General features: G+C 39.6%; 1 protein-coding gene across 2 annotated transcripts; it reads right to left on the reverse strand.

Annotated features, from left to right (window-relative positions):
• Positions 1 to 651: 651 nt before the first annotated feature.
• RB195_025473 (uncharacterized protein) lies at positions 652 to 16,407 on the reverse strand (the record flags this gene model as incomplete). Of its 2 annotated transcripts, XM_064213635.1 has the most annotated exons (8): positions 652 to 768; positions 6,196 to 6,260; positions 6,317 to 6,464; positions 8,192 to 8,304; positions 8,447 to 8,537; positions 10,312 to 10,391; positions 11,064 to 11,154; positions 16,354 to 16,407. In XM_064213635.1, the coding sequence occupies 8 exons, from the start codon at positions 16,405 to 16,407 to the stop codon at positions 652 to 654; spliced, it is 759 nt and encodes a 252-aa protein (XP_064069516.1). The 2 variants fall into 2 exon arrangements, with proteins under 2 accessions (XP_064069516.1, XP_064069517.1); XM_064213636.1 differs by lacking the exon at positions 16,354 to 16,407 and having other exon boundaries at positions 11,064 to 11,133.
• Between the last annotated feature and the right edge of the window lie 176 nt (positions 16,408 to 16,583).

A 16,583-nucleotide genomic window follows, 5' to 3' on the forward strand; every position in this document is an offset into this window, starting at 1 on the left:
TATTTTTTATAATCTCGGGATCTTTTACGAGTTTAAAAGCTGTCCTGCAGGCCCGTTAACTTGTCCCATTAGCATTGATCTATTTCGTTTAATTCACTGCGACGTTCTGAAGCTTACTTTTCCTACGATTTTCACCCTTTCCACATTTTGCAATATTCGACCTCTAATCACCTGTACCTCTTCTGAATCCGATACAACCGCCTATGGTTTTGCCGACAAATTTACCATCTAACGCATACTTTCACCAAGCAATTTTCGCTGACACGGCCAATAACACCTCGTTGTTACGTAAACGTTCCGTTGCACGTTTTTCTCCTGCTTTTACCACATAACCCAGCGCTTAAGCACCCAGGCCGGCGAGGAAAAGGGTGCAATCTTGTGTATAAATGAAATGCGCCCGAAATTGTTTTTAAAAAAGGTTATACGTGTACGTGACGTTCTCAGACGACATCATTTTCTATTTATTTTCTTTCCAGTCATTTTTCACCTTTCAATGTATTGTCTCTCATATGCGATTAATTATTAATTTTTACATCTGTACACAGCTTGGTTGGATTTATAACATGCTGAATTTCGTTGTAATAGCCTTGATCGTAATCCTTATTATTAGAAATAAAACAATACAGTGTGCATATATGTTATGTGTATTAATTATCCTGGAAATATTGTATACAAAGATGACATAGATTCAATAATTTGTTGATCCGTCTTGCATACAGTGAAGAAGTCTTCTTTAGTAATACGCCCTCGTTTGCCGATATCAAATTTCTGCAAATATAAAGATGTTGTTGACTACTGAATTTATGACTCCTGGAGCATTAGTAGTTTAATGGTTAGAGGCATCACCCCACGAATCTGAGGTAGTACGGATTTCAGGTGGAGTATTCGTATACGGCAGAGTAGATTATAGAGACCGAGGTGGTTCTGTTCATCTTTCTCTGAATCATTGCAAAGCCGGCCTCTGAATTGGAAGATGCGGCGCGTGCACAAGGCTGGCGCGCTCCAGTCGAACTCGTTGTGGAAAGTAGCGCGCCGGAACGCTCGAAGTTGTATCTTGCGGGCCGTTTTTTACGGCAATTAGGAAGAAATGGACAGAACCACCCTTCTCTCCATAATATACGATCCCGTATATGAATACTCCGCCTGAAATCCGTACCACCTCAGATTCGTGGGGTGATGCCTTTTATGTTGACATAATGGTTTAAATTGAATGAATGAGAACTATGTGCTCATTAGATATGGCAAGAAGACGAGATAATTATTCGTGTCCATAAATATTAACTTCTGCGATCCAAAGAGTGTGGAATTCCAGACATAAACTTTGATTTATCATCGCAGCATCGTAGAAATCCTTTTTGTACTATTACTATGCTAAGAACTCAGGACATCACTAGGACTGGCCCGATTTATTGCGTAGCGCAAGAAATCACCGCAAAAAAAAAAACTGGTTCGCTCCTGTTGCACTACTTCAATAAGTTCTCATAACTATCCAGTTTTGTTGTATATACTGGAAAATTTCGGCAACATACATGAAATTAGGAGAGGGTGCCGCCATCTTGTCGTAAATTAGGCAGATAAGCGAAACATTTTTTTAAAACTTGACACCCGATATTTCCTGGTCTTGTGTGGATTTTCGTATATCTTGGCGAATTTCTCATCTTTATTATACATGATGTTTGAGCTTTGAATCAGGAATTAAGATAATTATTGACGAACTAAGATATTGTCGTATAATTTCAGTGCCTGTGAAAGCGCATTAAATGTCATTTTCTTTATCTACCGCAAATCCTAATCAAAAAGGATCACTACAGCAAATGATTGTTACTCAATCATCCGCCGTCATTTTTATGTTCTTATTCTGTTCTTTTTATGGTTCAATAAAATTAAAGTTGTTTTGCTTGAAGAATTTTTTTTAGAAGAGGTCTTCCCAAAATGTAACTACAAACTCAAAGCTTCACCAGCAGATAAGGGCATTAGTTTCAAGGAAGCTCGTGTTCCCTTTCGTCAATTTGTTCGAGAGATTGCCAGTAATACTTTGTTTTGATCGCGAGCAAGGGTTCCCCAGTGACTTCTCTTTTCGCGAGTGACCCGAGGAGGATCGTGGTTTTTTTCAAAGGACTTGGTAAAGAAGCCAGTCCATGGGTTCGGCAGTCTTCCTGCAGTGCGTTTGATATCGCCTGGTATCCTGTCGCTCACAACTCTCCAACGACTGTCTTTGACAGTGCATGTTTGGTCTACCTAATTTTAATTTCCTTGGCATATGCAGCGGCGTTTGTGATTGGTCGTTGACGTAGGACCGAACTTCGAATACCTTCTTCCATTTGCATAAAAAGAGATACTCTTAACATCAGCCTTTCAGTTGAAAATCCTATAACGCCGATCGCATTTTTCTCCTGTTTGCGATAAGCCCGAGTTTTCGATGGAGCAATTACATCTCCGATGTCTCTGTATAGTCCCCATGCCGATTGTTTCTTTCTACCCAACTCGTGATCAGATTAATTTTCCGAGCTAGATTTGTATGGCTAGAGCAGTCGGATGACTTCGTTCCAATGAGCATGAATGTCACATCAGAAATCCGCTCGCTTATCATGAATATCGTTTTATTTAAGTCCACCTGGAAACCGATTTTTCTACACGTTTCATCAAATTTGACCAGCATTCGTTCCTGACTGGTGTTTGATGTTATCAAAATGATGTCCTCAGAAGAACGAAGATGGTGTAAAGCGCGGCCACAAACTTCTACTCTCATTCCAATCCTCACATTACTTACTCGAGAATGGCTTGGATATTTTGAGTGAGATTGCGTTACTCTGTTGAACCCCTCTCTTCACATCAAATGTGACACTGTACTGTAGAATGGGAAATTTGTGGTCATGAACTTGTTATATAACTCTATTATTTATTTTGATATTTACGAGTATTATATTATTTTTAAGTACTGGAAGTATTTTCATGTATCAAGTACGGAACCCTTGGTTGTCAAAGGCTTCCTGAATCTGAACTCTGCATCAAAACCCTACTCCAAGTCGATGAGGTGAGACGCAGCACATCTTGTATTCGCAGTATTTTCTGAGTTTTGAACCTGTGTGTATGTGGTCAATGACGACGATTGTTCTTATTTCTTTCAATCCTGTGCAGGATTATTAATACAAAGGACTTGTAGATAACAAGAAATAGGCAGGTTGCAATATAAAGGATAAAAGGATAAAATTCCTGGCGTTAATCAATCCGCTTGGGATGCACCCCCACGCTCACTTCAATTTAGAATCGTATGAGGTTTAGGAACGTGTATCTGGCCTATACAATGACTTGCGGTGACTAGCCGATGTGTCTAGTCAATGTTTTTATCCTCCCAGACAAGTCTGGTACCAATTTATCGACCCCGGAGAGATGAAGAGCTTGGTGAGCACTAGGGCGAATTCAAACCTCCGATCGATCGTGCAGGAAGCGGAACCTCTAACCGCTACACCACACCCACCCCAGATTGCGATGTAGTTGTCGGTAATCATGTGGATCCGTCTTCTTACACAACAGCACGGTTTTGAAGTCTTTCATTGCTTAGGAACCTTTCATGTAACGACTGAAAAACCTCACTGGTGTTTTGATAATGACTAGCGGTAGGTTTCTCAGATGTTCGGACTTGTCAGGATCGGGTGAAATCGGACTCTTCAGCGGTATGATGATATGTCGGATTTCTGGAGGACCTCTGGGAGAACATGTCCATCTTTTCTCTGATGGCAGGGAAGCAACTGGATGTGTGTGTTAAAGAGATCAGCTGCTTCGTGTAATACTGCACGTCTTCTCTCTTTGAGGCCTTCTTTAACCTCTTCGCTGCAAAGCTTGGCGAGCTCGGACGTGAGTTCGTGGTGGCTTGCAACTCGACTTGCAACAACTTGCACGCTTGCGCATTAACTCTATAGTTACCGAGGACAGGCGTCTCCTGATGGGTTTGAAACTTCCTACTTTCGTCGTACAATCGCTAAGATATACTACGAACTGAGAGTAATCGTCGTCGATGTTGTCCAATACGGTACCTCTAAAAAAGCCAGCTAGTGGTGCGAAGAAGTCCTAGTCGATGACGGTTATGAGACTTCGCTTCACGAACATGGCAGCTTTTTCTCCTTTCCGCGTCAAGAAAAATCTTCCTCGTAGGAACCAGTGGTCTGATTCCGTAGCGTAGACTTTGCTAAACAGCGACATTTGCCAGGCAAAACCTTAGACTGAGGATGTTGTGCTCAGGCTATCAGTAAGTGTCGTCGCCTCCTCTCCATCAGTCCGATGAAATGATGACATAATCTTCCTCTTGCTCTCTGTCATCGCATCATCAGATCTTTATAATCATATTTATATTATATTCATAATCTTCCTCGTTTGCTCAGATCAGATCGGCGGCCGTTTTCGAAGAAGGGATGTATTCATGCGTCGTACATGTACACATTGTTAACTTAGTCCGCCTTCGTTTCGGCAAGTTAAATGACTCGTACAACCCACGACAATGACCAACCACTTCTACACCTGCCGTATCAGGAGTTCCTCCAAAGTACATAAGAAGACTCTTCGTCATTGTTACGTCGTCCTTTAATTTTAAAATCCATAGGCAGATTTCAGGGATCTAGTAGCATGGGATTGGTGGGAGGACTCTCAAAATGGACAGATGGATCTTATTTGTTGATGGTGACTCCAAACGGCCTCCTTCGGATCACCTTCCAGTCACTTGACTGCGGCTTTTGACCGGTAAGACGTGCTGGATACAAGGTTGTTACAAATCTTTTCTGGCACAACGAAACAGGGATTCTGTCCCCTGAATACACCTGCATTCCAAGGTAGCACAAGTCAGCTCCTGTTTCGCCACTACTGGACGTGCCACGTAGCCTCGCAACTAATAGGTTATAATCCCTCTAGCAGGGGAGATTGGGGAGAATTTCTATTGCGGGTGAAAAATAAGCGGAATTCCCAAGATAAACAGCCAGAACATGTCGGAAGAGAGCATTATGAAATATTATGACGTGGTTCCACCTACTTCGCTCAATCCGCTCAAAGGATTTCCCCGTTGGTGATTCTTAGAGAAAAGGCACAATTTTCTTCAGCTTTAAGATGAAGCAATAATTAAAAAGCGCTGAAAGTATTTGTTCACAAACACAAGATGGAACAGTTGCTGAACAGTCACACATCAACATTTGTTATTTTTCTTTTGAAAAGCTGTCAGATGCGCATTCAAGCACACTAAACCGTCTAGAAAAATGCATCAAAGATGACAGTTCGAGATGGAGGGCTATTAAGAAGGATGAACAAAGGTGTTCGTTTTCCGTAGAAAGTTCTACGTTTGTATAGGATGGGTATTATGTGAGGAAAAATACAGTTTTGTAGATCTATGCTTCGAAAGTCTACTTTTCGAGGATAGATTGTGGGCTTCTAGTTTCGTGGATTTTGTGGAAGAACTCTAGGAATAGACAGATGGAGCTTATTTGCTGAAGGTGACTTTCATTTCATCCAGTCGAACATAATATATGCTTCAACATGTGCATCATATGGTGCACATATACATTGCAGGTGTTGTGCGCAAAAGTCACAGCAGTGATATTTGCGCCGAGGAATGGAAAAAATTTACTTCCCTTTCGAAGTGGTTTGAGATCACTTTTTTTAACTTGCACATCTTAGCATCCTAGCTGCTATTTTATAGTTTACATAGTTCCTGAATTTCACACCAAAAAATGACTAATCGATGCATGAGAACTTAAAGCGGAGTTAGAATCAGCTAGTTTGCTGCATATTCGTTTTTATTTTCTTCTTCATTTTTTAAGAAGGGAATCCCTCAGTTTATGGTAATTCTTTGGCGATGTAGCGTAGTCGGTAAGATGTTCTGCTGTTGCCGCACGATCGATGGTTCGAAACCACTCTAGTGCCAACTATGCCCTTCATCCTTACTGAGTCGACAAATTGGTACCAGATTCGTCTGGGAGGATGAAAGCACTGAGCTGACTCATCGGCTAGCTCCCATAAGTCATTGTTTAGACGTTCGTAAACCTCGAACGATTCCGAATAAAAGTGATCGCGGTGACCCATCCAAAGCGGATTGGTTAACACCAGACTGTTCATACTTTATCCTTTTATACTAATTCTTCTGAAATTTACACTAAAAAATTCCCGATTGTTACATATCCTCCAGGCGTGCGCCGCAAAAACCTACGCACTAACCTGAAAAATGTTATGTGCATGTTGTGCTCGCTGCTCTCGAGTGGGTAGCGGACGTGCCCTTCTTCCTGAATTTCACGTTGTCGTTATTAATCCAAAGCAGTGGAAGAGTTCAACTTCCTACCCATCAAGTCATCCATGGATGTGATCACGTAGAACAGTCTATGCCATGTGATTTCACCTTTGCCCTTGGGATCATATAGTTTATATAACCAATCAATCTTTTCATCTATGGTGCCTCGGCAGAGAACAGATAAGGCTTTCACGAACTCCTGAAATACGCTCACCCGTAGAAGGTCCGTGAAAAATTGTGAATTTGTATTTGATACATTGATAAAGAAGATCGAGCAAACTTGATGAACGTTAGCCTACACATAAAACCTAAAATCATAGGTGAATACGTGGAAAGATTGAAGAATTAGAAAATTTGAAGGTAAGCTGGTTTTCCTGTGGTTCGCTCATTTCATTTTTTTTTCATTTTTTTCGATCTCATCAGCTTCTTTGTCGTTCTTGAGGTTGAGATTGTTATCTCTGACGTCCCTCTCGTCATACCCGTTTAGCATTTACTGGGTCATCTTATTAATATTGCTTTGTTCTGCACTTCATTTGTTTTTGAATTAGGATATATAAAGCCTTTTCAGGCTCTAAAATATGCTATCTTTCACCTTCTAAACTCTGTTCTTTCCCTGTCAAAAACACCAATCTTGGTTCTACTATTATTCTACACCTATACTGCTTTTAATTCATCTCCGATAAGGCAAGCTGTGTGTAAATACCCAGTTGTTTTATGAGCACTTCTCCAAGTGTTTTTTTACCCTTATGGTCAGTTTTTGTGCCATAAAAATACAGAGAAGGAAAAATCTGGAGGTGAGTTTCGCCTCAGGAGCTGTCTTAACGTCGGTACTCAATGCTACTAGCCACTGAACGCGGATGACACCAAAGAAGTGGGTGGGGCGAGCTATTTTGAGTCATACTTTTTTTGTGGAACTGTGAGTTCAATCTTAGTAATTCATATAACATTTGACTTTCCTTTAAACCATGTCATAGGTAATTTTTTTCGGGGAAATCGGCTAAGGACATCAAAGGAGCGGATATTAAAACGAGCACACGTGAATAGTGATTGAAAATGCAAACATATATGAAGAATGACAAAAAAGTAATGAAAGTTGACTTTTTAACTTATTCGAAAATTATAGGTTGTGCAACGATACATATTGCTCTATCCTCAATATTACAAGAATAATGTACCGAACATTTGACATCTCGTACGCCTTCAAAGTGACCTTTCCAAAACGTGATTTGTATGTTTGTTTAATGTTTCGACAACAGCACTAGCCCGCTTGAAAAATTGTTCTTGTTGCACTTAGGAAAAAAATTAACAGGGAATTTCTGTAGAGGAAAGTGTGAATAGTTTTTCTTTACTCTTCAATCTTTGCGAGAATAGGTTGGAAAACTTCGACTAACTAAACAAACAACTGCACTTGATTCACTCTTTCGTTCTTCTTTTTATCAGTGAATTGTATTTATTTCTGAAAGAGCATATTTCTTATTATCATTTATATATATATATATCAATTAATTAATTATTAATATATATATATATATATATAAATTCTTATCCTGTTCGTAATGGAGTTTACAATCGCCGCTAAACCCCATTACAAGCAGGATAAGAATTTTAGAACCAATAGAACTCATCTCTTTGGAATTTCCTTTCCGTCAGTTTGCTTGGACCACAGAAATCATCAGTGGTAAAACGTAAACACCACCTTGCTCAGATCTTGAGTAATGTGTATGAAAGACGGATAATATATAGCTTAAACGAATTTTTTTCTGGTTTAAACATATGTCTTTGCAGACACCTTTTTAGAGCAACAAACTCTTTTTAAACTAGATGGTGGAAACTTCTAGAAGTAAAATCGAATATGGAATGGGAACCTAGTTATTACGCTTATTCATTTATACAATATAATCACATAGTTTAAAAGAACCCATATACCTGAAAGTTAATTGTTCCATTACCATCATTGTCAAAGGTGTCGAACAATAGATCGGAATAGTGCTCTATGTCGCCGTGGGGGAAGAGTTCCGCAAATTTTTCTCTCAGAATACCTGAAAATGAACTCGATTCAGTGGGCAAAAGTTTTCCTCTTGTTTCTGTGTCTTAATCAATAATGAAATGTCGAAACACTTTGAACACATGGCGTCTTAGCAATCACAAACACGATCACTATAGAGGAAAAAAAAAACGTACTTTTGTTTATAACTGCGTTAGGAGATGTCTCTTTAAACGCCCTGTAGATCGCTCGTATCTCATTTTTAGAAAAATGTGTTTCATCGACAACCTGAATAAATCCAGCTCATGCCATAAAATAAAAGAACTTATAACTTAACAACATTTTTATCCAATTGGTCCTGATTTTAATTTTACTCAGAGTTTTGAAAAGAATTTTCTCGGTTGTAGCGTCACTGCTTTCATGCTAGATAAAGGAAACAGTGCTTACAAGTGTCTATTCAGAGATGAGGAAGTAATTTAAGAAAATATCCCGCTGTGAGTATCACTCCTTTAATAATTCATTTGAAAAGCGGAATTCAAGAAGTTTGTTTACTGGAGCGATGCAAAGCAATGAAGAACGAAAAAACTGTATAAAAACGGATAGCTTAAGTTTCATCATCCTCCTACTGCCAAATTTGATAATATTTTTGCAATGTTAATATCCGTAGCTGGAGTACGGACTCATAGGAGGGCTGATTTTTTGAGTTCATGGAAACGATATTGCTCTTCTTCAGGCTATAACTTTTATTCGATGACAAGATTTACTCTCTTCTGTGCGTCGACTTCAAGCGAATAAAGTAGTCGCCTTTAGTGGATAGAAAAGATATAAGGATCGGTTAAACTCCAGAAGTGGAAACATTTACGCACTTTCCTTCGATGGTGAGAGCTCTTTAGAATGCAAACACAAGCAAGCGTTTGATAAGAATAAAAGGTTGCTTAAAATAGCCACAGATTTATGCAAATAAGTGTCACCCATTATTAAAACAAGGATTTTGCTCCTCATTGTTAATCAATTTAGGATAGTGATGAATAGACTTCAAACTTATCGGGAATTCCGAATTTTTCGGGCAACGCCGTAGACACGTTTTAACATCCGTAAGATTTCATAATTGAACGAATATTTTTTATTTAAAAGAGTGGAAAGAATGTCGAACCATCAGTTCTCAATAAAAATAAGAGTTTAGTTAGAATAGCCACAATTTTTTCTTTGCCTTGCCTTGCCGATGGGTTTCAACTTCCATAATATTTTCCAGTTGGGCGAATATTTTGTAATTCCAGAAGAGAACGAATTTCAAACTCTTAGTCGATGGTTTGATAGATTTTCTTAAAATTTTAATAGACTAAACTTATTGAAGTCTCTTCTCAGTTTTCGAATAGAGATAGGTTTCTTATAAACTGGTCGGTATTCGACCATTTCTTGGATATTATGCCTACGATATAAAAGCTAGAATAAAGTTTCTATTTGCTAGTGTTAAACAAAACAGTAATACTTTGGAGTTTCGATCAGATCACATAAAAATCTAAAAAACTCTCGCAAAAAAATTATTCTACCGAAGAAGATAAGCAAATGTAGGTTTAGTCTACATTATAAATAAGAGTTTATTCTTTAGAAATATTCGAGCTGTAAGAGCAATGAGTAGGATATACCTACATGAGTATATGATTTAGTTACGATGTGAATAGAGCGTCAAAAATCTTCATCCTCACAATTTTCAAAAGTGGCAAATGAGTAGCTCCTGAGTTCTGTTCTGATCCATGCAAATGTTCAAAGGAAAAGAAATTTGAAAAATATCGTCTACCTTGTTCAAATTGTTCCTTTCCCTGCAGATAGGATATGTGTCAATAGATGTTCGCGGTAAGAACCTCATATACACTTTGCGACTATGAATCTTAGATGTAGGCATAGCGGCGAGCGGCGAAAATTGGGTATCACAGATTGACGCAGGTATAAGCCAGCTCTTTTGATGGACGGCGTTCTGCTGATTATTACAACGAAGCCCCACCGAATCCTCACCGATCAGCGAAAACAATGAAGTTTTTCTGACCACTGAAAAGACAGACACCTGTTGCAGACTTGTGGGCCGGAATATGTTCTGATGAATCGGCGATAGAAGAGCGACGTCGTCCTTGAAATCCGTGAAATCTAAAGAGGAAATTACTTTTTTCATTGTTCGCAAATTCCTCGTCTGCGATATTTCAAAACCCATTGATTTATCATTGATTTATGAAGTGCTCTCCAGTGGGATTTTTCGGGAAGTGTGGTTGTGATCGTAGGATATTCTTTCATTTATGACCCTACTTTTGGGAATAGTAGTTTTCCCTCTTTTCTCTCAACTCCTAAGAAATCTGCGTAAAGTGCAGTGGGTAATTCTACATATTTGATGCGTTTGGCAGCATAAATCACATTCATCGCATTGAGTTTTTAGAAAAGGACTGATACTCGTACACTTATTCCCAGTGTTCGTAATTCTAACATTTACGAAATTCACATCATGTCTGCGGGGAAATGTAATAGTCGGGGTTGAGAAGAAGACCTCAATCTAGTTAACTCTGAACACTCTCTTTTCTTTTTGCTGTTCGTTCCAGTCACATGAGGAGAAGTTCGCGTTTAATTTAGACTTCTAGGAACTCCCTATTCCAAACCAAGTTAAGTTAGTCATCTGTGCCCTTACAAGGATGTAGGCGAAGAAAACATGCACAAGTGGATATGGACCCCACATAAATGGGACATGAAATGAGATGAAGGTAATAACGTGAGGAGGGTAATGGTCGGGTTGAGATGAAGTGACTGCGCTTAGTCTCCGGTAATGCTTACCTATTATAGGTTGCTCGAATTCGTCTGTCATTGGAAAAGTGAGGGCAGCACGCCTTCTGCCAAAACTCATTGCCAACTCGCTCAGAAACTCCTGAAAATGTTTAAAAATCATCCTCAATTCAAATATCCGCTGCAATATTGATAGAATGAAAGTAGATCCTAGGATGAGGTCAGATAATTCCAAACTTCAACTAGATTGCCGGATGCCTCTAGTGAGGCATCCGGCAAAAACGTGAAGAGTGGTGTTTGTTATCGAGAGATAGCGAAAGCGAAAAGGCATGCAAAGAGATAGAGATGTAGGATGTAGGTTGAGCAACGAGAATGAGGAAGAGGAGGTGGTGAATTAGTGCCTCCACGAATCCTCTCACAAAACAACGACTGTGTGAACGGAAACGCACATTAACTCCCTCCCCTCCAATCCTTCTTTCACGCATTGCGGTGGGTACAGCCGTCTACACTGCACTCTAACCCCGCCCCAGATATTCTATGAACTTCTTTTTTCTCCGGCAAACTGCTGACGTTTCCATCCTTCTGTTCACTTTAAAGTCTTTTCTTTTGTCGCGGATAGAGCTTTAACAATATTGTCTTTTAATGAGTGGTAGCGAAGTTTGAAACGCTCAGGTATGAGTAGTGGTGATGGTGTCCTAAAAAAACTTACTATACATACATTCGACAACGCTTTGCATCTCACGTGTGAATGACTGGGTCGAATACGTAATCCTCTTGGTATTTTCTACCTATTCATGAGATTCCTATACGTAGTAAATAGTCTTATGTACGTTACTGTACGTGTGAAAATGTCTTATTTTATGTTTGTGGCGAAGAGCAATTTAATTTTGTGTGGATGCTGCGGGATTCCCCATAATTAAACAAAATATATGAAAGTGTCATTTTCCACTCTTTTCTTTGAATGTATGTAACTATACAGTTCAATGCAGGTAAAGAAGAATGCGATGCTGAGTGCAGCATCCCCACAAGATTAATCTAATCAAAATTCATATTCCTCATACGAAACTAGCGCTGTTTTCTACAATTTCTATACTTTGCGAGCGAAATACGGTGCTCTACTGCGATTAAGAAAAGCCTATGGGGTGCTTGAATGGGAACAAGTTGCATAAATTGAACACTAATGTTTGGTCTTTTTATCCAGTTTTATGAAGATGGCGAAAGGCTTCAATCATAAAATCTTCATATGCTTATCCCTTTATCGAAACGATTAATCCCTGATGTTCAATTCAACTAAAAAAACAATACGTCAGCTGGTATAGGAAACGTTGCTCCAAATACCATATTCTAAAAAAGCTAAATTGCCAAGGCCAAAAATGGATTCGCTTTCATGACGCGTTTTTACATAGTGTTCGGAAATAGAGGCAACAAGTCATTTTCTCCCCCAGATTTTAAACTACAAAGTTTTTATAGATACTCTGTAAATCGTTCGGCAAAGAAAAAAGCCAGGAAGGGTATTCAGGGAGCATTTGTTCTCGGAGGAGATAAGTAGCAGCATCCTGTTGGCTGCATGACATTCCGAAACACTACGTTCCACATAAGGAAGAGCGCAACGAAAACCAATATTTCAAGTGATCTTCCTCATCTTGTAGACCACGACACCTATGCCCACGGACAATAACGAAGGCGGATCGCGCACGGGTTATCCTACACTGTGTTAATGTGAGAAAAATATGTAAATGAAGTTAATGTTATAAATTATATTCAATGTGATTTGTGATATAACATTTTTGAACTTTGGGAGACACAATACATACACGATGAATCAGCAGCACAATGCATCGTCACAAATATCGGGTTTAATCAAGGAAATATTGTTATACCGAATAATAATATGTAAATATGATCCCGTCAGTATACACACTGCTTCAGCAAAGGACAGACCAAATAACATTATACAAGGAAAAAAGTTTGTTAAAAGCAATTAATTATGACCTGGACGATTTGGTGGACTTACTTCTTCTGCCCAAAAAATCGATGTTATCGGATGATCGATTTTAAAACGTGCCTTGTGTGATCTGGTGCGGCATCTGCTGAAATACATATTATCTCTTTGAGGATAAATGGCCCATCCAAGACTTGCAACCTTCTATCTATCGTCACAGAATTTCATGAAGTCAAATCGCAAACCGTTTCCAATGTGTAGGGGTCTTTGATGTCTTTTTATGTGAATGTTTTCTTTTTGCCAGATCACAAGTACGTTCTTCGCACTACTGATGAGTATTCTTTATTCGTGTCCTTTTTGTTTGGATTCCGAACTAGTCTGCTTTGAATGGAATTATTCTTATCTCACAGCTCCTCTTGCCATTTTTGTGCGCTAATGCTCTTGTACACATTTGATAGGATTTATCACAAAGATTAATGCTAAGATATAAACTAAGATAAATCTTCATACTGCTTCGGCATCTAACAGCCTCACCAGCGCACAGTAGCTATTTTCTTGTTGCTGATTACAAATCTTGAATCCGGGGAGAATGAGCTGTTCCCAGCTTCCGGTGAAAGGCAACGATAAGAAGATTTACCCGTGCTGTTTTTGGAGGACCACTATAGGTATCATTTATCTGAATTTTTGTAGCAATGGCCCACGTATCGCAGTGAACTCTGGAGTTGACGGCCCTTCAACGACTGTTCACATTATTGTGCAGAGAAGGAGCTAGAGCTCTATGCGCGATGCGTATTGCGGATCTTAATCCGAACAAGCAATTTTCTAATAATAGTACTTAGAGTGAGAAAAAAATTAGACTATATAGAAGTTACTGCTTGTAATGCTTGCGTGGATGAATTGATTACGTAAGGAAGAAATGTCTTAGAACCCACGAGTTTAATTCTAAGATAATCTGGATATTATGATCGTTCCAAGTGTTGTGTAACGTAGAAACAGGATTCTACAAGAATTCATATTAGATATATGCAGCAGCTTAGTTACTCGACTGTGCCACGAAGTGACGTCAATCTCTTTATTACACGTACTTATGTTTGATGGCAGTTCTTTGCTCGAAAGTTGAGACTTACGTGATGATATGCATTCTGGATAATTTACGAGCAATATTCTTCGTGTTTAACTAGGACACGTTGATGTGGAAGGAGAGGCGTTCACTTACCAAAGCTAGCCAGCCAGATAGATGCCGGAACAGTGATTCTTGAAAATAAAAACGGGGCTCTTCCAACTTACTGACGTTGGCTTAAAGGCAGCATACTATGAATCTGACGTGGAATGGATTGCTCCTGGAAAGCCACTATACCAGATCGTAGATTGCGGAAAACCACATGGTTGTACCTCTCTGTAATCGTAGTTAGAAACGACACGGGGATCGTTCTGCTTCCTACCATCTGCACTAGAACGCGCCTCTATATACATGTTTCGTTCACCTAAACATTCTATTCATTAGTTTAGCTTGTATAGACTGGTGAGGAGACCTTATTAAGATGAGATGAGCGGAAACACATGGTTTCCGCAGCCTACAACCCTGTAAAGAAGCTTTCCATGGGAAATCCATACCACGTCAGATTCGTGGTATCCTACCTTTAAGTTTTAATGTGTATCCCGCTTTTTCGCAGTCGCAAAATGAATATACGACATAGTATGAAATGAGTATATAAACTTACTTTGTCACGTAAATGTCAACTTATTTCATTACTTTGAGTTACGAAATGGAGTGAAAGTGATAAAAACAGTTTGTGAGAACAGTTTTTGATGTCTGCGACGCAGCCTTCAGACCCAGTCCACAAACATGTTGAGGATCTAGGTTCTCCATTCCCCACTTATGCGGGAGTGAGTGTTAGGCCACGTATATTAGAGTCAAAACGAAATGAAGCATGGTGCAGTTGCGCAAGCGGCAGCGCTTGAAGGTGGGACCACTGCCAACTGTAGCGATGAAAATTGCTAGCATGGGTTCCCCTTCAATCTTAACCGCTACGCTCCAAAACTGCACCGTGCTTCACGTCATTTTGACTTGACTGTAAACGTTCATCAATGATTGTGAGAACGTGTAGCTTAATGATTAGAGGCAAACATTATGTCTACGCAGTTGACAGATGGATTGTTGGAGCCAACAGCCATTTTGGACCCAACAACCATTTCGTACATGTTGAGAAACTTCTTCAATTCCGCATCGAATTCGAAAGCGTTGGCGCACTTCAAAAGAATTGATCAATGCCAAGCAATTTAGCCCGTATTGTTTAAAGACACCTTATCCGTTGGTGGTTCCGTTCATCTTTCTCTGAATTATTGCAAAGCCGGCCTCTGAATTGGAAGATGCGGCGCATTCACAAGGCTGGCGCGCTCCAGTCAAACTCCTTGTAGAAAATAATGTGCCAGAACGCCCGAAGCCGCATCTTCCGGGCCGTTTTTGCGGCAGTTAGGAAGAAATGGACGGAATCGCCCACCTCTCCATAATCTACTATCCCGTATACAAATACTCCACCTGAAATCCGTTCCACCTCAGATTCGTGGGTGATGCCTTTAAAGAGCGCTATCAGGCAGATTAGAGAAGGCAGAGAAAATCTGGAGAAACTGCACAATCAAATAAGGGACAAGTACAAAAATTGTAAAAAAAAAATCAGCCAAGAGAGATGTAATTCTCGAAATAGAGCAAATTGAAGATGAATCTCAATTGCAAATAGCTATAGCAGAGGCGAACAACCTCATATTCATGTTAACTGCACGATTCGACGAAAACAGTTGCATTTTGGACCGAATGAGTGCAAAACTCGGGTACACCACTCGTTGTACAAGGGGTGAAAACCAAAATTCAGATGAGGTAGAAACCCAAAACACACAAAATGATTATGGAGAACAAAATAACAACCATAATGAGAGTGAACCGAGCATTTCATAATCAGGGTTGCCAAATTCAATCGACTCGGTACAGAATCAAACAGAACAGTTCCGTTATCGATCGATAAAACCTCCTCAGGCATCCCTACCGAAATTTTACGGAGATGCTGAAGATTTCGCCGAATACTGAGCGATTTTCGAGACATTAGTTCACAAAAGCAAAGAGCTAGATGTCATAGAAAAAATACTACTACTCAAGGAAAGCTTGAGAGGAAGAGCTCAGATTGCCATAAAAGGTATAAAACTGATTCCAGAAAACTACGACTGGATCATAAAAACATTGCAGGAAGCATGCTGCAATACAACCACAAATAGGTCTCAAATAGTCCAAAAAATGGTCAATATGAGACCAGCAAACAACTCAGCAGATAGCTGTGCATCTGTTTTCGATCAAATTCAAGTTTTGGTCAACCAAATGATATCACCAGGATATTATGTGCGGAGTACCTGTGACTCCATATTCTGCGAAATCATCATAGCAAAGTTCCCACAGGACATCATAAAGCCTGTTCTGATATCTGGCAAAGCACTCGAGCAGTGACAGTGATTTTAAGTTTATAACTCCTTTGCAAAAATTTGATCCCATGGGATGTCTAACCTATGAAGCCTCATTATTACGTTGTCAACACGTTATACATTTTCAAAACAAAATGTTGGAGCTTCTATACTGTCCTGCG

Source organism: Necator americanus, chromosome X, assembly GCF_031761385.1.
Source record: "Necator americanus strain Aroian chromosome X, whole genome shotgun sequence".
Lineage (NCBI taxonomy): Eukaryota > Metazoa > Nematoda > Chromadorea > Rhabditida > Ancylostomatidae > Necator > Necator americanus.